We start from the raw sequence: 25,262 nt of genomic DNA on the forward strand, positions 1-25,262 counted from the left end.
CTATACCCACCTGTTTACCACCAAAATAGCCCTCATGGCTGTAGGTGGCACTTATGGCAATATAGTAGGATTTTGGCAGACTCCCACTCCCCCCATAGACGAGTAAAACTGCAACATCTGGTATGAGAAAGGTTAGCAGAGCATCACACAGGTATCTTAAGTAGCCTGGTGGATGGGCTAGTGAGCCATAGAGAGGAAGACCCAGGCCCATACAACACTCTAACCACTACATTTATGGTGGAAAGTATGTGGCCACTAAGATCCTACTATACTGCCATATATAAGTGCCACCTGCAGCCATAAGGGCTATTGGAGTGGGAGATGTGGGTATAGTAGGTTTTACGGGAGTTTTGGAGGGATCACCATAAATTATAAGGGGGTTATGGTGAGATGTATATCTGGCACCCTTTATGTGAAGTGCACAGCAGAGTCTATGTGGCTAATCCATTATAATGCTAGCCCCTCCCACACCCAAATGGTCTAGATTTAAACATTTTCAACTTGGATGTTTTTGTGGCCTCACACGTTCCACCATAAATGCAGTGGTTAGTGTGTCTTATAGGCCTGGGTCCTCCTCTCTATGACTCATTAGCCCACCTACTACATCACCCCAGAACCCTTTTTAAAAATCAGTATTATACTGGCCACCTTCCAATTTTCAGGTACGACGGACAGTTCTAACAGGTTGCAGATCAAGAAATTCATGTTTGTGTTCTTTCAGTATCCTGAGGTATATACCAGAAACCTGGTAAAGACCTCTTATAAAATTACATCTCACATGAAAGTACACATGGTGCAATTAGAAATACATTTGTACCCAGTTTTAAAAGGGGGTGTATTCGGGGGGAAAGGTTTGGATGGAGGATAGGTAGAGTCACAATTTATATGCATACTTTATCAAATATGTGCATTTACAAGTACATTATGAGCTAACATTTAAGCCTGCTCCCGAGCAAGCCAATCAGTGACCTCAATCTAGGTCAGACATGGGCAACTCCAGTCCTCGAGGGCTGGAATCCAATCGGGTTTTCAGGATTTCCCCAATGAATATGCATTGAAAGCAGTGCATGCAAATAGATCTCATGCATATTCATTGGGGAAATCCTGAAAATCCAATTGGATTCCGGCCCTCGAGGACAGGAGTTGCCCATGTCTGATCTAGGTGCTATTTCTGCAGGATTCGTGCTAGTATTTTATAAAGATAAAAGTACCTAGAGTACATTTCTTTATAAAATAGCTTACAAATATATGTATTTTTTGCTCTTCATACTAAGGTGCCATTTTATAAAATTACCCTCTTAAAGCACACAGTGGTAAATATTTCTGAATAGATCTAAAGTAATGTTATTCAGGCTTCTCTTGCCTTTTAACAGCTGGCACAGGCTGTGCTGGCAGCAATGTTGATAATCCTGGTAAAGTCTCAGGACTGTCGTTGGGTATCTTTGCAGGTAAGGCGATCTCATTTCCCAAAAACCCGTTCAAAATGGATCCACTCTAAGTAGAAGAAAGAACAAAACACAACTGTAACACAGTACTGTACTTCTAAGCCAGGATGTGTCAAAGTCCCTCCTCGAGGGCCGCAATCCAGTTGGGTTTTCAGGATTTCCCCAATGAATATGCATGAGATCTATTTGCACGCACTGCTTTCATTGTATGCTAATAGATCTCATGCATATTCATTGGGAAAATCCTGAAAACCCAACTGGATTGCGGCCCTCGAGGAGGGACTGACACCCCTGTTCTAAACAGAGGGGATTTTATATATAAATTAAGGCTGTACCGAATTATTTGAATTTGATTTGGCCTCAAATACAGGTATATTATTTGTATTTGGCTGAAGGGAAGATTAGGTTCTTACCTTGATAATCTTTTAGTAGCATGGCATGCGAGTTCTGACGATTGGGTTAACTTTCCCTAACCATGAACTGTGCAGAAGAAATCATATACTTTTCTTCAGCTCTGCCTCATTCCTCAGTGGACTGTACTGCCTCTCTTTAGTTTGTACCAAAGCAGCCGATAACCACTACAATAGGAAACATAAGATGGAGGGATATGGAGAACCTCCCCGACAAGACACTTCTGTTCTGTTACTAGTAAAATGAACAATGTTAATCAAAACAATTGGAACAACCAAGTCACCTGTCTGAGTGCAACCAGCATTAATATTTATGGGGTTTGTATACTCTCAATTGCATTTATAACAATAATATGCCATTGTACTCATAATATCTGGCTGGCATGAGAAGATCTCAAGTTCTGGACAGATATATTTGTCCTAGACATTACACAGGTGATTACACTGACAATGCAAGGTGTCAGGACTCATATGCCAAGCTACCAGAAAGAAGATTAATGAAGTAAGAAACTAATCTTCCCTTATTTATTTAATTCATTTTATATCCCTCCCTTCCCAGAGAGCTCAGAATGTGTTACAATTTATTTATTATTCAATTTTCTATACCGTTCTCCCAGGAGAGCTCAGAACAGTTTACATGAGTTTATTCAGGTACTCAAGCATTTTTCCCTGTCTGTCCTGGTGGGCTCACAATCTATCTAATGTACCTGGGGCAATGGGGGGATTAAGTGACTTGCCCAGGGTCACAAGGAGCAGCTTGGGTGCTGAGGCTGTAGCTTTAACCAGAATCAAATGGGTTACAGTGACAATTGTATAGTATAGTTTAACTTCCTAGATTAACACTCGTATATCCTAAATTAACATTCACATCCTAAATTAATCTTCACAGATAACATGGTTTGATCATTCTAGATTAACATTACAGTTACAGGGGGATGTGGCTTCGACGCGTACCAAGATGGCTGTGTAATTGACCTGCTCTGCGGAGTCAGGCTGGTTATTGAGCTATTAGTGGGGAAAAATTTAGTGAGAGTCATATCAGTGGAGTTATTATTGTTAAAATGGCTTCGGGCAAACAAAATAAAACTTCGGCGGGAGCTGGTTCAGGTAGTGTCAAGCGATCAAAATTAGAAGTGACATCTCCTCAGCTAATACCGTTGCCATCGGAAGAAGTGGAAAATAAAGACCTTATGAGAGAAATACAAAAAATACAGGAGATTATCTTAGAAAATTCAAAAAATATAAAAGAGGTTAAGGATGAAGTAGCAGGTTTAACAAAAAGATTGAATGTATTGGATTTGAAGATGGATCATTTGGAGAAACGTGTGGAAAAAACTGAAGTAGAAATAGTGCAGTATAAAACTGTTCACAAAGAAATTGATTTATTAAAAAAAGAATTGGAAGATTTGTCGAATCGTAAGAGAAGGAGTAACTTAAGGGTTCTTGGATTACCTGAGGGGATAGAAAAAAATGATCCAATTGCCTTTTTACTTAATTTTTTACCAAAGATTCTGCCAATTCAGAGTAAATTTCCATTGGAGTTAGAACGGGCGAACAGGATCCCAACGAAAAGGCTGAATAATCAAAAAAGGACCGCGTCCCATGATATTTAAAATGCTTAGATACCAGCAAGCAGCGGAAATTTTGAAATTGGCTAAAGAAAATAAAAACCTTAAGTGTCAGGATTCAAAGATCTTTATTGTTCCTGATTTTGCCAAAGTGACTGCTTATAAAAGAAAAAAATTGTTGGATTTGCGCCCGCAATTAAGGGCACTGGGAGCGAGATATGGCTTGGTATACCCAGCAGTTATGCGGGTTACCTATGAAAATAAAACCTTTAGCTTTGAGGATGCAGCAAAATTAAAGGAATTTGTAGAGCAGTGTGAAGTGCCTATGAATACATAAGATGGACTCCGGAATTATATATATATTATGTTTTGCTTTCCTACAGCTTAAAAGCCCTTTGATGGATCTGATATGTAGGGGCTGTTTATTCCAATAGTTTGGTAGGAACTAGGAGTTGGATCTGCGTCTGACACTTTGGAGTTGGAGGCCACGTCCAGGGGGTAATTGTATTCATGTTTCTTCTTGGGAGCGGAGCAGTCTGTTCGGGACATAAGGCTGATATGTAGTCAGGTGCCATGTTGTGTAAGGGTTCATAGACAGTAACGCGGAAGACAAAGGCGCGCGCCGATAACTGAGCGCAAGACGGAGGTGCGCGCCAAAGAAAAAGACTGTTTTTAGGGGCTGCGACGGGGGGTTTTGTTGGGGAGCCCCCCCACTTTACTTAATACATATTGCGGCGGCGTTGTGGGGGTTTGGGGGGTTGTAACCCCCCACATTTTAGTGAATACGTAACTTTTTCCCTAAAAACAGGGAAAAAGTTAAGTTTTCAGTAAAATGTGGGGGGTTACAACCCCCCAAACCCCTCACAACGCGGCGCAATCTGTATTAAGTAAAGTGGGGGGGGGGTTCCGCCCCACACACCCCTGTCGCAGCCCATAAAAACAGTCTTTTTCTTTGGCGCGCACCTCCGTGCTGCGCTCAGTTGTCTGCTCGCGCCTTTGTCCCGGCGCGCTTTTGACCTGACACCTTGTATAAGGACTTATAGCTTTTGCCTATGGCTAGCCAGTGTGCCACTGACAGTGCTTGGGATACAGGATTGTAGGTGCAAAGGTTCTATAGAAGTATAATTGCTGTACTTTGTACATGTTGGAGAGGCTGAAGATTTTTTAGCCATCAGTGCATTGTAGTAGTCCATGTGGGATAGGACGAAGGCATAGAGAAATTGGGTCTCTAACCCCCATGCAGATAAAGCTACATATGGTGCCTCTGTTATTACCCCTTCCCCTGCAGCTTTTTTTATTTTTATTATTGGACCCCTCCTCCTACCCTACCATGTACCTTGAGAAGCTTTCTTCCATAGAGCAGCAGCAGTACACCCAGACTGCCTGCAGGCTGCTCCAAAGTGCTCCCTCTGACGCCACTTCCTGTTTCGACATGGATAGACTGAGATGCCAAACCACAGGCTGGTGGAGGGAGAGAATCTGGATCGTGCCACCAAGTGACGGGGTGGGGATTTTCTTAGCACTATGGGAAGTCACCCATAGATAAGACAACCCTGCTTTTTCCAATGCATTTTAGAGCAAACATTTCATGACTTATAGACTTATGGTTACACTGACTTCCAATGACATATTGTAGCTCTTTTTCCAACTTCATAAATTGTACACTTTTCCTTATATAATCATTTTCACCTTTGTTCTGTCTTCATCAATCACACTTTGATAAAATAAAGAAAGAAGGATCATAATAGAATCATAATTAAAAGATCACTCACAGGCACTTTCCATATGGGCGTAATGGATGAATTAGAAGATGACACCTATTGAAGTAAAAGAGATGAGCTGTGAAAATTTCATGGTGGAATTGCTTAAGTATCAACCAGGCTGAGGATCACCTGACATCAGTTCTTTGGGACAGGGAATTATTGTGTCCTAATTTTAAACATGCTGTAAGCCATCTTGAGCCTTTCCATGAAACGGTGAGAGAAAAATAAAAAAAATGTCCCTTTCCTAGTAACCATCTCTACTAACAAGGTACATTTCTTCACCGCTTAAAACCTACGTGGCTTACAACGTAAACATACACAGTCATGTATCACACGATCAATAATCCTCCCAACTCTTCTGACATAGCTAATAAACATTACTTCCTAATAAAAAGCTTTCACAAACACATAGATTTATTAAATGCAGAGCTGTGGAGTCGGAGTCGAGGAGTCGGAGGAAATTTCGGGTACCTGGAGTCGGAGTTGCCAAACAATGCACCGACTCCGACTAAATTTAGATTGGAATTTAAAAAAAGCAAGTTTAAATGTCCCAATTCACAAAAAGTTATAATTAATGACTTCTCTACTGTAAGAATAAAGACCAATGCATGCAGCCTCACGTAACCGCAAAACGAACACGTGCTTCATTATATGGCATGCAACGCACAATTCGGAGCACCAATACTTATAAATGTATTCTCCCTTGTTGTTTACAACTTATTTCCAACGTTCAACAAGGTTTTCAATACCTCGTTGGTAGAAATCACCTGGTGTAGACTCGAAAAATTCATCCAACCAAGCTCTTCCACCATACGCACAACATCTTTTTACGCGGATGAAGATCTTGTTTCACGCGGAGTCAGAGTCAGAAGTACAAAAAACTGAGGAGTCGGAGTCGGAGTCAGAAGTACAAAAACCTGAGGAGTCGGAGTCGGAGTCAGAAGTACAAAAAACTGAGGAGTCGGAGTGGGAACATTTATCTACCGACTCCACAGCCCTGATTAAATGGATTCTGTGGATATAGTTGCTGTAGCACAGACCAACACATTTTTGTGACCTGACAATTCTGGTAAAAATCTTAGGGGTCCTTTTACTAAGTTGTGATATAAAGTGGCCTTAGTGCACCCTTACAAAGGTTTGCCCCACATTCTAAGGCCATTTGGAAAATGGCCAAGTTTCTCTTTTTTGCATTAATGGCCATGCACTAATGTCATTAGTACATGGCACATTAAAAAGAAAAGTAGCACTTGAACACTTACTGACACCTATTTGGTAGGCGATAAAGACTCATACACTAATAAAGCTGAACAAATCAGTGCTCAGTAATGCAATAATGTAGCTACACTGATTAACACAAAAACACTCTCCCCCTCCCCCCAGATACACCCTCCTACTACTATTTATCATTTCTATAGAACTGAAAGGCATGCACAGTGCTGTACATTTAACATGCAATAGACAGTCCCTGCTCAGAAGAGCTTACAATCTAATTTGGACAGACAGGACATTTAAGGTTGGAGAGTTAGAGAATGACAGGATGGACATAAGTATCTTGCGGTGAGTGGGAGTTAGGAGTTGAAAGAAGCCTCCCTTTATGTTTTTGTTTCTATATATCACCTTGAGGAGTGGACTAACAAGGCCACCGTACCATTTCACTCAAGGTCATGCTGGAAATGGGACCCATGTTAGGCTGTGCTGATTTGCTAGCTCAGCTTAATAAAAGGGTCCTTAAATAAAGCAACAGTTTTAGTGAAATGTGTCTGAACTGGAAAAATGTCATTGACACAGGAATCTAAACACATTTAGGCACCGTGGTAGAAGTCTCTAGAATTACTGGTCATTTTTAGAGTGCACCCTGAACAAATAGCATTGCTTTTCTTTTTAATACTATTGTTGGAAGGGATGGGAGGGGGAGGGGTTTTTATTTATATATTTATGCTGATGTTTGATTAGATTTTCAAGTGATTTGTATGATCTAATTGATATTTTATTGTACACTTGATGTAAGAAATGAAAATGAATAAAGATTTGGAAAAAAAACTAAATTAAAAAAAACCAATGATTTTCATATTTGGGAAGGGATGCGTTCTTCTCTCCTGCTTCAGGAGACCGGACAGCCCTGCCTCTGAATTATTATTAGTCTGTTTAATCTTTACCTGAGGAGCAGTATCTGTAAAATCAATTAGATTCTCCGTCAATGTTGCCAGCAAATTATTCAGCTCATCTGTGGTGCTCTGGACACATAAAAGAAATTGATTAGCCTGATTAAGTCGCTGATCTGACTTGCTTAACAGCTTAGGAAGTGCCAAATTTGTGAACGACTCTAGTTGCTCACTGACTTCCTGTCTAGCAGTGGACTTAGGCTTTAACCAAATTGAGAAGCAGTCCCTCCCCTCCCCAGATTTGAGATGGGGACAATACCCCCAAATCCTGGATACACTTACACTTCCCCCTCCCCATTCGCAGTTCCTGCACTCGCGGTTTCATATAATCGCGATTTTTTTCTGGGGAGGGGAAAATAAAAAAAACAGTCTCAATGTAAAAAAAAAAAATCCATCTTTTTTTCCCTCCCTGCCGCCTTCCCGGCCTTACCTGGTGGTCTAGAGGGCTTTCGGGGCAGGAGCGATTTTCCTACGCTCCTGCCCCGTGCAGATCGCCATGAGGAAATGGCTGCTGGGAGTTCCCGTAGTCTCTCGAGCTCCTGCCCCGAAAGCCTTCCAGACCACCAAGTAAGGCCGGGAAGGCGGCAGGGAGGTGGGGGTGGGTCAGAACCGGATAATCGTGGTTTTTCAGCATTCGCGGTCCGGCTCTGCTCGTATCCCCCGCGAATGATGAGGGAGAAGTGTATTAAAGAACCACTCCTCAAATGGAACAGCTCATTTGAAAAAACACCCAGGATATGTAATGCCAGAGTGAGCAAAGTCTATATTCATGCTGGCCGTGCCATATCTTGAACAAACTAGAACTGGCTCTAGACCAGCGGTCTCCAATTCAAACCCTTTGCAGGGCCACATTTTGGATTTGTAGGTACTTGGAGAGCCACAGAAAAAATAGTTAATGTCTTATTAAAGAAATGACAACTTTGCAAGAGGTAAAATTCTTTATAGTTTATAAATCTTTCCTTAATTGCTTCTGATAATTTCAGCTATACACAGCTGAAAGCAGTGCAACATGCAGAAAGTGGAAAACTGCAAGAGACAAGATTTTGGACCAACTATTTTGAGGCCCTCGGCATTATAAAGAATGATTCTTTATGGAAAACTTGTGCCTTAAGTGTCCGGCAGTCGCGTCTGCAACCGCCTTCAGCTCTCACCTCCTCCAGCACCGGACACACGAACAAGCTGCAATGCCGCCAATGGTTACCTTACGTTCTAAAACATTTCCCGCCTCACTGCTGTAACCTCACGCAAGCGCTTTCCTGCATCTGTACGCAATTGTGAGGTGGACTGTAGAGGACAATCGTGTACAGACTCAGGAAAGTGCTTGCGTGAGGTTACAGCAGGGAGGCGGGCAACGTTCCAGAAGGAGGAAGCAAGAGGGAGGAGAGACCAGGAGAGGTTAGCGGCAGCGGTAAGAGTAAGCTCCGCCCACCGCACCGCGTCATCCACAGAGTCAGCGCCTGGACTCCCCCTTAAAAGGGGGGACACTTAAGACACAAGTTTTCCATAAACAATCATTCTTTATAATATAAAGGCCTGAAAATAGTACCTGACGGGCTGTGAGTTTGAGACCACTGCTCTAGACTAACTAGTGCCCAGGGTGAAAACTGAAATTCCACCTCTCCTACTACCACTACTACCAGATGTACATAGCTCCGTACATAAAGCACGCAAGACACTCCCTGCTCACAGAGCTTACAAGACAAACAGGACCAAAAGGGACTAGGTCAGGTCATTTTTCTCTCCCCTCCCCCCAGGGAAAATCATCAGCTTCATAAAAACCACCACCTGCAATCTCTAAAAGGGAACTTTTTCAATGGCAGAAACTCTGCCTTAGACCATGTTGGACCTTTTCTCACCTTAATTCACGCTTGTATTTTCTCCTGATTGGACTTTCGCCATGTAAATCTGTGAAGATGTCTCCTCCCCTCACATCTTCAAAAGTTGTTCCTTCTACCTCCCAGGGACCCTCTCTTCTCACTTTCCATCGTCCCCCTCCTCTTCCTCCTCCTTACCATCCTCATGTTACATCATCCTCTACTTCCCTCTCCTGCCTTCTCTCATGTAACATTCATTTCCTTCCATCATACCCTACTTGTCTCATCCTGTGTTTCTCTGTCCTGTCCGACTCATTATTTTAGCTGACTTCAGGAGGAGGTGTTTAGAAGCACATGCCACTCTTTTACTGGAAGAGTCAAAGGGGAAGGAGAAAGGGGTCAGCAGCACAAGCCCTTAAGGGTTCTTCAGGCTCTATTGGGAAGGAGGGGCAGTGATGCTCCCTAATATTTAGCGGATTATGCTGCCATATAGGTCACATGTCACCCCGCTTTTCGAAAACCTACACTAGCTCCCGACTGAAAAACAAATTAACTTGAAATTATGCTGCACAGCATTCAAAACCCTATATGGTGATACTCCCCGACAGCTTCCCAAGGTTCATGGAAATACTAGGCAGAACACTAGAACACCACAATTCTGATAGACTAGCTTTGTCCTACACAACTAAACTCCACTGCATCTTTTAAGCACAGGATTTCTAAAACTTGAAACTCACTTCCCATAGAGATCTGAACTGCCAACAAAGATCTGAAAACATGGATCTTTCAGAAACTGTTATGACAGCTCTCAAAACTCTAAATTACATACCGCAATCTATCTTTCTCACCGTAAACTCACACTGAACAATGACAATGCACTCTACAACCCACAGCCCAAGAACTGACATTGGTTAACACAGAGACTCATGTAATAATTGCTAAAAATGAAACAGGCCGAGTCCAGTCCTTGCATGTATTTACTGGTACATGTAATAATTGTCAATGATGTAACAGGTTTAGCCCAGTCTCTCTACATATAAAAGCTTTTGCAAAGCTATATGCCAATTGTAACCGCTTAGTACTTTAATGTGTGAGGATATAGCACGCAGACGTCGGAACGGTTGGAGGTCAGAAGAGTTATGGGCAGACCACTGCACATAATGTTCAAGCAATGGCGACTTCAGTAGCTCATCTAAGTTCCACTCCCATTGAGGACATCTGGTCCTCAATTCGTACATTTATATCCCACTATTGTTTGGAGAATCATTCCAGATGGAACAGCTGGTTCAGCCAATCTGTTCCAGGAAATGTATTCACCACTTAGATGCCAACTTCCTTCCAACCCTTTTTGGGTTTGCCAGGTTCATGGTAGTTGTCAATAACCCTCTTCCCAGAGGCATTATCTTGGCAGCAAGGGAGTCCCACATGTGAGAATATGCTGCCAGTTTGTCCTCAGATAAAGCAAAGTTATTCATCTGTAGCAGGTATTATCTGAGGACAGCAGGCAGATATTCTCAAAACTGCCCACCTGCCCTAGTTGGCTTCTTAACTGATGGCCCTGTGAGCCGGCGTCAGGTGGGAAGGCGTGCGCGCATGCGCAGTATGGGCAGTCTCGAGATTTTTAAAGTGACAGTATACTTTTTCACTGTCTGTACCGGACTCTGTGGATGACGAACCCACATTTGTACCTTTGCTTAATCTTTGTAAACCGCATAGAACTTCATAGTATTGCGGTATATAAGCTGTTATTATTATCTAGACAACTGATCCTCTTTTCTCTCTCCCCTCTATAGCGATTAACTTGTTCTATTGATCACTCTCTCCTCAAAAATGGATTTCCTGTCCTATTAACCCTCTTTCTTCCTCCCCTCTTAAAGTCAATCAATTTGTACCTTTGCTTAATCTTTGTAAACCGCATAGAACTTCACGGTATTGCGGTATATAAGCTGTTATTATTATTATTAACATCTGCCTGCTGTCCTCGGATAACACCTGCTATATGCGAGTAACTTTGTTTTCTTTATACATTTCCAAAGTGATATTCTTCAGGATTGAATTTCAGCTGGAAGAAAACAACTTACATGTAAAGAAAAAATTAAGGCTTACCTGCAAGCTTTTAGCATCTTCTGCTGGATCTGGTATGGATGGGACTGGTGACGGGTTGGGGCCAGTGGTTGTCTTACCCTCGTACAGTACGTTACTGAAACCAGGAAACATTTCAAGCATCAGAACAGAGGCAAGCCATTATCAGGGCTTCAGCCAGGGGCCCAACAAACACTAGGGATGAGTATACAAAAACCTGCCTTTTGGGTCCTTTTCATCATTTTGTTTCACAACTGTAAATGCGTAAAACAGCAAGTGAGTTTCCTTTTGGGCTACACGTTTGCAACTACGGTACTCCCCCGAAATTTGCTGTTCCAGGAACCCCTGCGAATTTCAAAAAACTGCAAATGCGGTTTTTCGCCTGTCAAAAGGCAGGGGAGGCAGGAGAGGGCAGCTGGAGCACCAGTAGGTGAAGAAAATCACTCGCGGTCTGCTCTTACCGCCTCTTCCTGTAGTAAAGTCGGGCTACACCAATCAAGAGCTGCTTTTACATGCAGCTCCTGATTGGTGTAGCCTGACTTTACTACAGCAAGAGGCAGTCGGAGCAGACCGCGAATGAGCGAGTCCGCGATTCGCGAACCTTGAATTTGTGGGGGAACACTGTATATGATTGACTTACTTGAGTAAATATGCCACACTGCTTTCAACTTTATAAGGGACTGGGACTTATATACTGCCTGTCTGTAGTTATACAAACACACTCAAAGCGGTACGTTTTATATGTTGGCATTGCTCATTTATACTGAACGAAATAAGGAAGTGATCCAAGCTGTACTACTGAGACCAACAACGCCTGATGAAGGTATTCTGAAGAAATATGGCCTGTGTTGGATCCTTTATTAATAGTTGGATGTCAACCCACTCTTAGGGGCTCACTGTGCTTTTTCTGGTTTGTCTGATTTCCTAACAACAAAACATAAGTTCTTATAAACCGCAGCTACCTCACGGTTCAGTGCGGTTAACAAACCGAGAAATACTAATCAATCATAGTATGATCACGCCAATTGATCAAAATATTTGCTCAACAAATATGTTTTTTAACAACTTTCTGAAGGCCAAGTAAGAAGTAGAAAGTGACATGGGAGCACTAACTTGTTTATCTCATATAGCCACCTGGTAAGCTAAAATTTTGCCAAAGAATCATCTATAAACACATCCCTTTACTGATGGAACATCAAAGAATCATACTTCATGTAGATGTTTTCTGTTTGCAAATTTGAAATGGTCAAGAAGATAACTAGGTAAAAGTCCATTCAAAGCTTTAAAATATATTCAAGCTAACTTGAAAATTACTCTAGCTTCCATTGTCAGCCAATGCAGTCTATGATAATGTTGCGATATGTGATTGGTTCTTTTCCTGTGCTTAGGACTCTCTCTTTTCAGCTGTGTTTACGGCACAGCCAGAATCACTCACGGAATGAAGTCTTCCAAAGCTGAAATGGACCTCGTGGCCTCTCTGGATTCCTGGACCTCCTGAATCCTGCTGCTTAGAGGACTGCTCTGGATGTTGCCAGCTATCATAACTCTATGGAAAGAAGATGATTTTGACTTTTCTTTACCATTTTTTTAAAATAAATAATACCAACACTACCCTACTAAACAAAAAGCAATTCACCAAGGGCTATGCCACCTTGAACAAGAGTCTCTAAATATGATTTAGTGTAATAATTTCACTCTCTACATGGTATCTTTAATCCATTTTGCTGTGTGAGCAAGATGTAGCCTGGATGTGAACATCATAACTGAAGGACATTTTACTTCTGGCTGTTTCATATAGTATAGTACTCCTCAATATTCATGGGGGTTCCGTTCCAGGAGCCCCTGAGAATTTCAAAAAAACACAAATATGGTTTTTCAGCTGGAAAGGCAGGAGAGGGCAGCTGGAGCGCCGGCGAGAAAAGGAAATCACTCGCGATATGCTCCGACCGCCACTTCCTGTACTAAAGTCAGGCTACACCAATCAGAAGCTGCTTTGACACGCAGCTCCTGATTGGTGTAGCCCAACTTTAGTACAGGAAGAGGCGGTTAGAGAATACCGCGAATCCCGAATTCAAGGGGGAACACTGTACCTGGTTGCTGCATCCTGCACATTTGTGTTTTTGTCCCCTGAAGTGGTGTCCTCTCTATTCACCTGGAAAGAAAAATGAACACAATAACCACCACACCCAATTAGTCAAATGACACCACAAGATAACCCTCTTTACAAAAAATGAACAAGGTCAGTGACAATTTATGTTTAAATGATTTTTATTATTCCAGCAGTAAGAAGCAAATACAAACAGTAGTACCATTCAGGAAATAACATTTTCAACAATATAATCAGTTCCCCTCCCATCCCATCCCCCCTCCCCTCCCCAAGAATCCATGGCCAGTCCAACAGCTGAGAGTGGGAATAAAATCTTAAAGATTCAAAAGTCTACTGCGAGCACGCGGTGTGAGGTCCTGCCAGAAGTGCTCCCACACCTGACAAAATTCGCGACCCGGGCCAAGAGTCAAGTCTCCCAACATGCGTCTCTCCAGTGTTGCGTGCACTATCATTAGGGATCTCCATTGTGCATATGACGGGGGATCACGGGAAAGCCAGTTGGTGAGGATGGCTTTTTTTCCCATCAAAAGGGTTCTGGAGATAAATGCTGACATTCCCCTGGGTTTAGGCGAGGCTATATTATAAAATCCAAATAACGCCCTCAGTTGCGGAAGCCATCGCCTTCCCCAAAGTGATGTGGTATATAGGCCAAGATCTCCAAAACTGTTGGATTGCGGGGCAGGCCCAAAACATGTGACTCAAAGATGCGTGAGCCTGATTCAGTGACAATTTAAATAGATTAGCTGTAGAGGAAGCAAAAAGGATGCAGCCAGGTCCTACACATATCAACCTCTCTCAATGATTATTGCAGAACTCTCTAGGACAGAGATTCTCAACCCAGTTCTCGGAAAAAGCCCATATAGTCAGATTTTCAAGATATCCACAATGAATATGCATGAGATAATCTGCATGTACCATCTAACAATAAGCATAGTTTCATAGTTTATTAAAATTTGATTAAACACTAATCATAAAATTTGAAGCGTTCTACATTAAAAAAACACAAATAAAAAAAGGGGGAATTAACACCGAATAACAGACAAGACCTAATGAAGACCAGTCAAATTCAACATAGGGTAGGATAGCTAACCAAGAGGAGAGAAGGGAGAATTACAATTTTGTAAAGAAAAGAGAACAGATAAGGTAAAAACAAGAGAGAAGGAGGGGGGTGGTGGTAAGATAGAGTGATGATAAGATAGCAAAAGAGTTAACTTAGGGCTAGATTCACTAAGCAAATCAATCGTGTACCAATCGGTTTGCGAGCCCTTTGCGACCCTATTCACTAACCTCTGTCCCGATCATCCTCTGATCCGCGCATGCAAATGAGGGGTAACGGCATTCAAATGCAGACAGGAAGTGATTCAATAAAATTAAAAAAAGCTAAATCGACTGGGCTGGCCGATCCAAAATTAACGACTGCTGAGGACGTCATAATGCCACTTTACAGAGCAATGGTCAGACCACACTTAGAATACTATGTCCAACACTGATCTTCATACCTCAAGAAGGATATAACTCTGCTGGAGAGGGTGCAGAGACGAGCCACGAAACTAGTCAAAGGTATGGAGAATTTGAGCTACCACGAACGCCTCAGAAAACTGGGACTGTTCACCCTCGAAAAGAGAAGATTGAGAGGGGATTTGATAGAGACTTTTAAAATATTAAAAGGATTTGACATAATAGACCAGGAAGGAGCATTACTGACATTTTCAGATGTGACACGGACAAGAGGTCCTAGCCTGAAACTGTGTGGCAGCAGGTTCAGGACAAATATCAGGAAGCTCTGTTTCACACAGCGAGTGGCGAGCGCTTGGAATGCTCTCCCGGAGGAGCTTGTGGCAGAGACTAGTGTTCAGGGTTTCAAGCGCAAGTTGGATGCACACCTTCTTGCAAATCATATCAGGGGATACGGGAAATCTGGGTCTCCAACAGGGAGCACCTAACTGGGCCTCCGCGTGTGCGGATCGCCGGACTAGATGGACCTAGGTCTGATCCGGTGAAGGCGTTTCTTATGTTCTTATGTACTAGTCGCTGAGGTCTTTTCCGACTGCTCTGCCTTCTGCCACCCTGCTCTCTGTCCCGACTTGCTACCCTGTCTCAGCCCCAATCTCCTGCCTGCCCCGATCTTGTGCTCTGCCCCGAATCTCTCCTCCCTGCTGCTCTGACTCACCGCCCTGCTCTTGCCCCAAATCTCTCCTGCTACCCTGACTCTCCTGCCCTTCCTCGCATTGCGAGCCCATGGTTTTACCCCCCCAGGTTTAAAGCGGGTTAAAACCACTGGCAATTGCGGAGGGAGGGGTAAATTTTCCAAATTTTTATAGGTACCATCAAGCCTATATTATGCGTCAGGGTATGTATTGGATCCTCCCAGAGCCCATTGAACATATACCAGATTGGTTCTGGTTAGAATGGAGATTAATGTTTCCTTTACGTCTGAGTCATGTTATCAGTATTCAAATGCCAAGGTTATATAAGGATCACAAAATATTTGTTGATACTTGGAAAACTATAAGATATATAAGTAATCTAACTCCTATTCCAATAACTAAATCAACGACTCAAACAATATGGCTCAATCCAAAGATCAAAGTTGGCGGTTTTAAAATTATCTGGAAACATTGGATGATTACTGGAATTCGGATTTTAGAAGATGTAATAAATAAAGGTAAACTGCTTGAATTTTCACAATTGCAAAATAAATTCGGTTTGAATAAATCACAATATTTCAGATGGATGCAATTGAAGCAGGCCATTCAGGTAGGGTTCCCTGAATGGAAAAATCTTAATAACTATCATAGTATGGAATTCTTATGTTTTCAGATAGATTCCATGGGTCACCAGGCCGCAATGTGGTATAAATTAATATCTGGATTTGTACATAAAAAGAAAAAAAAAGGTCTTAAAAGATATTTGGAGCATTGAGATTAAGCATCAGATTAATGCATCTCAATGGCCACGACTTTGGTCTTGGAGGTTAAAATGCACATTGTCAGCCTCTATGAGACAAACTTGGTTTTTTATTTTACATAGAGCTTTATGGACCCCTACACGTTTACATAGAATAGATAGCTCTAAGTCTAATAGATGCTGGCATTGTCATCTTGAAGCAGGGACATTAGATCATCTTTTATTCTATTGTCCATTCATATTAATATTTTGGAAATCAATTTGGCCTCAAATTAATAGGATATTAGAAAATCCGGTAGCCTTGACATATGATACGATTTTGTTTGGTACTGCAATGAGAGCTCGAAGTCAAATTTCATCAAATAACAATAAACTTTTATTTATATTAACTGGAGTAGCAGTACAGCAAATTACACATAATTGGAAAAATTATGACAGATTGAACTATAATTTTTGGTGGAACTCAGTTTGCCATATATATAAGATGGAGCGTACATTTGCAACACAAAAAGGATATATGGATAAGTTCAAGAAGATTTGGGGACCATTAACAGATTTTTGCAATGACTGATTTTAATTTTTTCCCATAATAAGATAATGGTTAAAGAAGGGAGGGAGGGAAGGGGTAAAGAATTTATTCTCTTTATTATACATTATAAAAAATATATCATAATGAATGAATGATAGTCTTATGAGAAATTAATGTGATAAAGGGAGGGAAAAGGGTTCATAATTAAATAATAATTGATAAAATCATTATAATATATATGTTATATAAATTCATAAGAAAAATAATATAAAATATGGTTTATATAAAATACATTATAGAGATATCAAGTGTATTGTTAAGATAAATGTATGGAAAATTTATAACACTTGTTGATATGTGAAAAAATCAATAAAAAACTTAAAAAAAAACAAAAAACACTGGCTCGCTGGGCTAGTAAAAGTAAAAAAAAAAAAAAAGTCATAGCTCTTAAGACGCATGCGCAGACCATCTACAGATAGTCTGCGCATGCATTGGGATCGTACACTAGCGATCTGTGCGGTCAGAGGGCAGCGCTCCTCCGATCGCCCTCATTTTAATTTTTTTGTTTTGTAAATTGGTCGGGCCTGCACAGATCGGCCACGGAAAGGAGGTTAGTGAATCTAGCCCTTACTCGTAGGCATCTTTAAAAACTACCCTTTAATCTTAAATAATAAAATGCTAGACCGCGCATGCGCAGTAGCGAAACGTGTTCCCTGATCCCTTTTCTGTAGTGGTGTGGCCGCACGACTGCGCATGTGCGCTTAGTACGTCACTGCAAGAAGACGAGTGAACACCGAGTCCTGTGGCACATCCGGATTGTGAGCAGTCCTGCCTTCGGTCCTGTCCCTGTTAAACCGGCTAGTAATAACAAAGTCAGATGCCATGGGTTCTTCCCTTTTGCCAAATTACTAAAGGCTCTGCCGGTCTCGATCCTGAGGGGCGGGATCGAGACCGGCAGAGCCTATAGCGATTTAGCAAGAGGGAAAGCCCCCGTGATGTCTGGCTTCATTATTGCCAGCCGGTTTAGTGGGACCGAGACAGGACCGAAGGCAGGGCTGCTCACAATCCAGATGCACCGCTGGCACATCACTCCCCCCTACTTCCAGTGGCCGCCAAACAATGCCTTCCTCCCTGCCATGATCCTCAAGGCCTGAACTGGCACGGATGGTTTGAGAATGAGGGAGAGACGGACCGCGGGAAGGGAAGGGAAAGGGGGGGGAGGAGGGTTTCGAGGGAGCCGGCTGGCCGCATAAATTATTTTCATTTCAAATCTGCCACCGCCGCCGCGGCTCCTCTCTCATCTTCCGACATAATATAAGTGCAGCTCATGAGAGGAGCTGCGGCGGCGGCTTTGAAAACGGCTCCCTTAGTTCTTTGCTGGATTTTTTTTTAAAGTTTAAAACTGCCACCGTGGCTCCTCTCACGATCCCGGCCTGTGTCAGAGAAGGCTACCGACGCAGGCCGGATCGTGAGAGGAGCCGCGTAGGCATCTTTAAACTTAAAAAAAAAATCCAGCAAAGAACTAAGGGAGCCGTTTTATCTCCATGCTGCTACGAAGGAACAGGTGAGGGGGAGGGAAATGCTGATGCTGATGCACAGGGAGCAGGCAGGCATGGCAGGCAAGCAGGGGGAGAGGGAAAGGGGCTGCTTTGGGGGTAGGTGTGTGCTGGGGGTACACAGCAATCATGGGCAGGGGATCACAGAGCAGGCAGCCATAGCTCAACAAGGGGAGAGGGAAAGGGGGCTGCTTTGGGGTGAGGGGTTTGCTGGGCCAGATAGCAATCATAGGGGGGAAACAGAAGGGGGCCACGGAGCAGGCAGGCATGGCACAAAAGGGGGCAGGGGCATTGGGAAACGGGGCTGCTTTGAGGGGAAGGGTGTTCTGGGGGCACACACCAATCATGCCGGGGAAGAGAAGGGGGCCACAGAGAGGCAGGCAGGGCGCAAGACAGAGACACAGACAGAAAGAATGACAGACAGACAGCATCCAAGCACAGAGAGAGAAAGGAAAAAAAAAAACAGTCGTCTACTCTAGCACCCGTTGCACAGGGGGAGAACGAAAGAGATGCTGATGGACAAGGGGTTGAAGAAAAGGAACAGAAGACTAATGTTGGACAGGGGGAGAAGGAAAGAGGTGCTGCTGGACAGGGGGGAGGTAAAACAAAGGGAGAAGGGCTGCTGCTGCATAAGGAGAGCAGTGAAGGGGTGGTGGTGGATACAGGGGAGGGAAAATGGACAGGGGGAGCAGGCAAGGGGTGGTGATGGACAGCCAAGGAAAAAGAAAGGCAGAAAGAAAAAAAACGGCTAAGGAGAGAGAGAGAGAAAGAAATAAAGACAGACACACATACATATGTTCTAGCACCCGTTAATGTAACGGGCTTAAAGACTAGTGTATCTATATTTTGGTCCATTCTGATATATGATGGGAGGGAGTTCCAGATCGTCAGTGTCGTGACAGAAAAGATGGAGGTGCGACGGGTACCGATAATTTTTAGTGAAGGGACATAGAGTGTGTGTTGAGAGGCAGATCTTAACGCTCTAAGAGGATCATATGGAATCAGGAGTCTCTTTATGAATGCAGGCTCATTAGAAACATAGAAATTGACGGCAGAAAAGGGCCATAGCCCATCGAGTCTGCCCATACCAATGACCCACTCCCTGACTTTTACTCCCCTATAGATCCCATGTGAATATCCCATTCTCTCTTAAAATCTGACACGCTGTTGGCCTCAATCACCTGCTGAGGCAGCTCGTTCCAATGATCGACCACCCTTTCGGTGAAGAAGTACTTCCTAGCATCACCTTGAAATTTCCCTCCCCTGACTTTCAGCGAGTGCCCTCTGGTGACCGAGGGCCCTGTAAGACAGAAGATATCTTCTTTCACCTCTATACGTCCCGTAATATACTTAAAGGTCTCAATCATGTCTCCCCTCTCTCTTCGTTCTTCCAGTGAGTACATCCGCAGTTTTTTTAGCCTTTCTTCGTACGTGAATTCCCTGAGCCCCAAGACCATCCTGGTAGCCATTCGCTGAACCGACTCAATTCTCAACACATCTTTCCGGTAGTGTGGTCTCCAGAATTGAACACAATACTCGAGATGAGGTCTCACCATGGATCTGTACAGTGGCATTATGACTTCAGGTTTTCTGCTGACAAAACCCCTACGGATGCAGCCCATCATTTGTCTTGCCCTGGACGAAGCCTTCTCCACCTGATTGGCAGCTATTCTATTACTGTCATAATGGGTCAGACCAATAGTCCATCTAGCCCAGTATCCTGCTTCCAAATAGTGGCCAATCCAGATGACAAGTTCCTGACAACATTCCAAATATTAGAAAAATTCCATGCTATTGATTAGAGAATGACACGGGGAAAAATTCTGTCCCCGGACCACCATCCTCTTCACCGTCCCGTACCCTTCACCGCCCCGTCACCGTCCCCACTCTCCCTTTCACCGCCCCATCCCAGTCTTCAGCGTCTTCTCCTCTCCATCCCCCCACCCCCAGCACCCTTCACGCGGTCCAGCAGCTCCTCCCACTGATCAGCTGTGCATTTCTCTCCCTCCATCTTACCTTCTCTTGTGGCGAAACTAGCAATTTGTATAAGGCTATGCACTGTATTACAGCCAAAGCCTTGAAGTCGCATCGGGTTGCCTGCTAGAAAAGTCTCCTCCGATGCAACCGGAAACAGGAAGTTGCGTCAGAGGAGATTTTTCCAGCAGGCAACATGACGCAACTTCAAGGCTCTGGCTGTAATACAGCTCATAGCCTTATAGAAATCGCCAGTTTCAAAAAGAAAAGGTAAGGGAAAAGGAGGGAGGGAGGGAGATGCATGGCCAGCGGGAGAGAGGGAGCTGCCGGATCGAACGCTCGTTCACCGCACGTGCTAACCATTCACCGCTCCACGGGGCGGTGAATGGCCTTGTCCTCGATCTCGCGGTGATCTTTTTTTTTGGTCACCGTTTTGGCGGGTTACCCGCGGCTAGCCACGGCTAGCCGCAGGTAACAACCACCGTGCCATTCTCTACTACTGATCCTAGAGTAAGCAGTGGCTTCCCCCATGTCTCTCTCAAATGCAGACTCTAGACTTTTCCTCCAGGAACACATCCAAACCTTTTTTTAAACCCAGACATGCTGGGAAGGAAGCAACATCAGGGACTATAATGGCTGTCTGAGCACAGAGCTCCACATCCGACCGGCTATAATTAGCTTTTTATTTTTGTTTTGAAAGCATACAGAGTAGCATATTGATATTCGCTACCCTTATAATACGCTGTTGGAATGCTTATGATGAGCGCTGACAACAGATCATGTATTAACCTGCAGGAATTTGTGCATGAATCCTGGAGGATACTGGTTGTTTCTGAGCTGAAGATAGCAGTGGTGGAAACAGATCAGGGTGCAACCCTGGTGGGTAAAGCCTTGGTGAATATGGACTTGCAGAATGCAATGAATACAACTGAGCTGCTCCAAGAACTGCAGAAGTGGATTCAAGAAATAAAAACAGACTTAGGGGCAATTCAAGTGGAACTGGATGCCCTGGCTACAGACCTCCGAGGTGAGATGCCGGATCTGGGTAATCGAGTTTAGGAAGTTGAAACAAATCAAGATGAACAGAATTCAGCTATACAGGCATTGGACTGAAAATTGCAGATGACCAATACTGCACTGGAAGACTTAGAAAAATCAAAGCAGACGAGCTGATTTGAGATTTAGATCCCTGCCAGAAGTACCTGAGTATAACAATGCTGACGAGGTAGTGCAAACATTGGCTAACTATATCCTATTGGAAGCTGGTATTCCAATAGCTCCTGAAATAAAGATTGAAAGACCTAGGGCTAATGTGCCTCAAATACTGTGTGCAATTCTGGTCTATAGCGGAATTAGAAAAGGTACAGAGAAAGGCAATGAAAATGATAAAAGGAAAGGTAAAAGCGGTCGGGCTCTTCAGATTGGAGAAGACTGCTATCTGTGCCCTAATCTGAAGTTCAACCTAAGACTAAAACACTTTTGATATAAAAACCCTAACAGATACTCTAAAGCAGGGGTAGGGAACTCCGGTCCTCGAGAGCCGTATTCCAGTCGGGTTTTCAGGATTTCCCCAATGAATATGCATTGAAAGCAGTGCATGCAAATAGATCTCCTGCAGATTCATTGAGGAAATGCTGAAAACCCGACTGGAATACGGCTCTCGAGGACCGGAGTTCTCTACCCCTGCTCTAAAGGCTACACTATTGCCTAAATTGACTTTGCTATAAAAGCAGAGTACTGAACTAAAAAGCAAACGCCACTGAAATTACCTCCTGAAGCCCAAGTTTTACCTTTTCCCAGGTTTGAATGCTAGCAGGTAATATATTCCAATGGAGTTTTTCTTCCCCTTAGCAGATTCTCACTTCTGGATAGTGCCCAGGTAGAGCATAGGCACAGCATGAGCAGCCTGGGAGTTATCTGGATAGCAGAAATATTCATTCTGCTATTTAGGATTTCTGCACCAAAATGAGTAAACACCCTTTTATGCATCAAGACTCCACTGCCCCTTTCTTCACCACTCTTTAAGCCTCTGTAAATCCCTCCTTATTTTCTACTCTCTGGGGAGTCAAATGCTTTTGCAGATCGTTATTTTCCCTTTAAAAAAGTCACATCTACTCTTCTCAAATAAATATGGATTGAAAAATATCTAGAAAAGACTTGAAAAACAGACGTCACAGATTGCAACACCCTCACCACCACAGGTTAATCATCCAAGTTAATTGCCTGTGACTGGGTTTAATTGTGACCATTTAAACCTAGAAAATTAATAACAATATAATAGCTTCTGAGTGTATGCAATAATCTACTCACAGCAGCACTTGTCTGGTTATAAGAAAGGTTTGGACAAATTCCTGGAGGAAAAGTCTACAGTCTGTTATTAAGACATGGGGGAAGCCACTGCTTGACCTGTATTGGTAGCATGGAATGTTGCTACTCCTTGGGATTCTGGAATCTTGTTACTCTCTGGGATTCCGGAATCTTGCTATTCTTTGAGATTCTGTATGGAATGTTGCTACTCTTTGGGGTTCTAGAATCTTGTCACTCTCTGGGATTCCGGAATCTTGCTATTCTTTGAGATTCTGTATGGAATCTTGTTACTCTCTTGGGTTCTAGAATCTTGCTGTTCTTTGAAATGCTGGAATGTTGTTACTCCTTGGGTTTTGGCCATATACTGGTGACCTGGATTGGCCACCGTGAGAACGGGCTACTGGGCTTGATGGACCATTGCTCTGACCCAGTAAGGCTATTCTTATGTTCTTATGATGGAACTCTTCATGGAATCCTTGGTTTAAGCACAGCTACTACTATGTCCTTGAGGCCCCCACCTACCTCGGGTTTAGAAAATCTCTCAAAACTCACCTATTCCATGGACAAGACACCTAACACCCCTCTCCAATGAACCACAACCTCCTCCTTTCCCCTTCCACCTCTCTACCCAGCCTACCCACCTCAATCCTCTCCCCCTGACCTACACACTCCCTTCTCTCTCTAACCTCAACTACTTCGTTGCTTCTAACTTTGTTCAATTGTTGTGAACCACTTGTAATTTTTTTGATAAACAAATGTGAACCGCCTAGAACTCCTTGGGTATGGCAGTATACAAAAATAAAGTTATTATTATTATTATTATTACTACTGTTTATTATTTCTATAGTGTTACCAGATGCACGCAGTCCTGTACATTAAACACACTAGAGACAGTCCCTGCTTGGAAGAACTTACAATCTAATTATAAAAGTCACCATGGACAAAAATGATAAATCAATATATGCAGTTCATGTGGGAAAATACAAAGGGAGAAGAGGTAGAGAGGGTAGTAAGAGACTATAGAGGGAATGACAAACAAATGTGAGGTTTTATAAACTGGTAGGGTTAAGACTTAAATGCAGTTTCAAAAAAGCCTGGACTTGAATACCATCAAAGACCGAGTCAGGCAGGTTGTTCCAGGCGTATGACACAGCAAGGCAGAGGGCACAGAGTCAGGAGTTGGCTGTAGAGGAGAAGGGTACAGACAAGAGAGATTTACCCGATGAACGGAGTTCCCGGGGTGGAGCATAGGGAGAGATACTGAGGAGCCAAAGAGTGAATACACTTGTAGGTCAGTAAAAGGAGTTTGAATTATATGCAGAAGCAGGGAGGGAGCCAATGAAGCGGCTTAAAGGGGGGAGGGGGTAACGTGAGCATAACGACCTTGGCGGAATACAAGGCATGCAGCAGAATTCTGAACTTCAATCCTTCTCACTTCTGGACGTCTATTTCTTATACCCCTTTGCTGTCATCTTCTAATAGAGGTGCAATGCTTACCTTGTGTCCTGCCTCCACCTGGGCTTTCAGTATATTGCTCTTAATGTCCGAAGCCAGTCGCACCGCTGTCACCCCAGGGCTGTCGATTGAGTTATTCAGGCACTTCTGTGTCAACTTAACCACTTCTTCCTTAGAAAGGATAACATTTGGTGTTGGCCAGTTCAAAAGGGATGTAGAACTTCAAAATTAGATAGGAATGAGAGCATGCAGGTTCAAAATGTTCCATAATTAAATCCTGCCAGAGGCAAAAGGCCCAGCAGGATAACAAATTTTAATAAAACTTGAGATTGCAGTCCTCTTCTTTTGCTCCCTTACCTCTAAACCAGTGGTCTTAAACTTAAACCCTTTGCAGGGCCACATTTTGGATTTTTAGGTACTTGGAGGGCCGCAGAAAAAAGTAGTTAATGTCTTATTAAAGAAATGACAATTTTGCATGAGGTAAAACTCTTTATAGTTTATAAATCTTTCCTTTTGGCTAAGTCTTAATAATACTATTGTAATTTATAGCTAAAGAGACATAAGATCAAGAAACTGTTTTATTTTACTTTTGTGATTATGATAAACATACCGAGGGCCTCAAAATAGTACATGACGGGCCGCGAGTTTGAGACCACTGCCCTAAAAATATTCCAGTCAATATTCAGCTGATAGCAGTCAGCATTTTGTTAAAAAGCCATCATCAGCTAAATTAGCACTGGATATTCAATGCCAGGCCATGTCCAGGTACCTCGTGAATCTGCCCCCCCCACCCCATTTAACAGACCCTCCCTCCTGGCACCTTCCCCCAACTGTGCACATCCCCCAGTACCTTTCTCCCATAGTGCAACCCCACACACACCAATAAAGATTCCCCCTCCCCTAGCACCCCTAGTAACGGACCCTCCCCACCATCCCTTTGCCACTCCAGTTTCATCAGGCATGTGGTTCGGTATCTTTCACTCACCCTTCCCTGAGCTTCAGCATCTCTCCCTCATCCTCTCCCCAGTGCAAACCAGCACCTCCTCTCTATTCCTTCAATCCTCCCCATGCTCTAATCTTTCAGTAAACGAGTGAGGAAGGCCAGTGCCGGGCAGCTCCATTTGTTGTCTCTGCCACATCCCACCTCCTTTGGTTGTACTTTGGTCCGAATCAGCCCACCAAG

The 25,262-nt window shown here is 43.3% G+C and overlaps 1 protein-coding gene across 2 annotated transcripts in view; it reads right to left on the reverse strand.

The window, feature by feature from the left end:
• LOC117360719 (band 4.1-like protein 5) overlaps nucleotides 1–22,444 on the reverse strand; it is a 35,448-nt gene extending 13,004 nt beyond the window's left edge. Inside the window, exons 1-7 of one of the 2 annotated variants that reach the window (XM_033944966.1) lie at nucleotides 22,108–22,444; nucleotides 13,335–13,396; nucleotides 12,680–12,790; nucleotides 11,269–11,362; nucleotides 7,343–7,420; nucleotides 5,196–5,240; nucleotides 1,364–1,494 (exon numbers count right to left, since the gene is read on the reverse strand). In XM_033944966.1, the coding sequence (XP_033800857.1) occupies nucleotides 1,364–1,494; nucleotides 5,196–5,240; nucleotides 7,343–7,420; nucleotides 11,269–11,362; nucleotides 12,680–12,786 (455 nt within the window). In that variant the 5' untranslated portion in view covers nucleotides 12,787–12,790; nucleotides 13,335–13,396; nucleotides 22,108–22,444. Of the gene's footprint in view, nucleotides 1–1,363; nucleotides 1,495–5,195; nucleotides 5,241–7,342; nucleotides 7,421–11,268; nucleotides 11,363–12,679; nucleotides 12,791–13,334; nucleotides 13,397–22,086 lie in introns of both variants that reach the window. The other variant, XM_033944967.1, reaches the window with a different exon arrangement.
• Between the last annotated feature and the right edge of the window lie 2,818 nt (nucleotides 22,445–25,262).

This window comes from Geotrypetes seraphini, chromosome 5, assembly GCF_902459505.1.
Source record: "Geotrypetes seraphini chromosome 5, aGeoSer1.1, whole genome shotgun sequence".
NCBI lineage: Eukaryota > Metazoa > Chordata > Amphibia > Gymnophiona > Dermophiidae > Geotrypetes > Geotrypetes seraphini.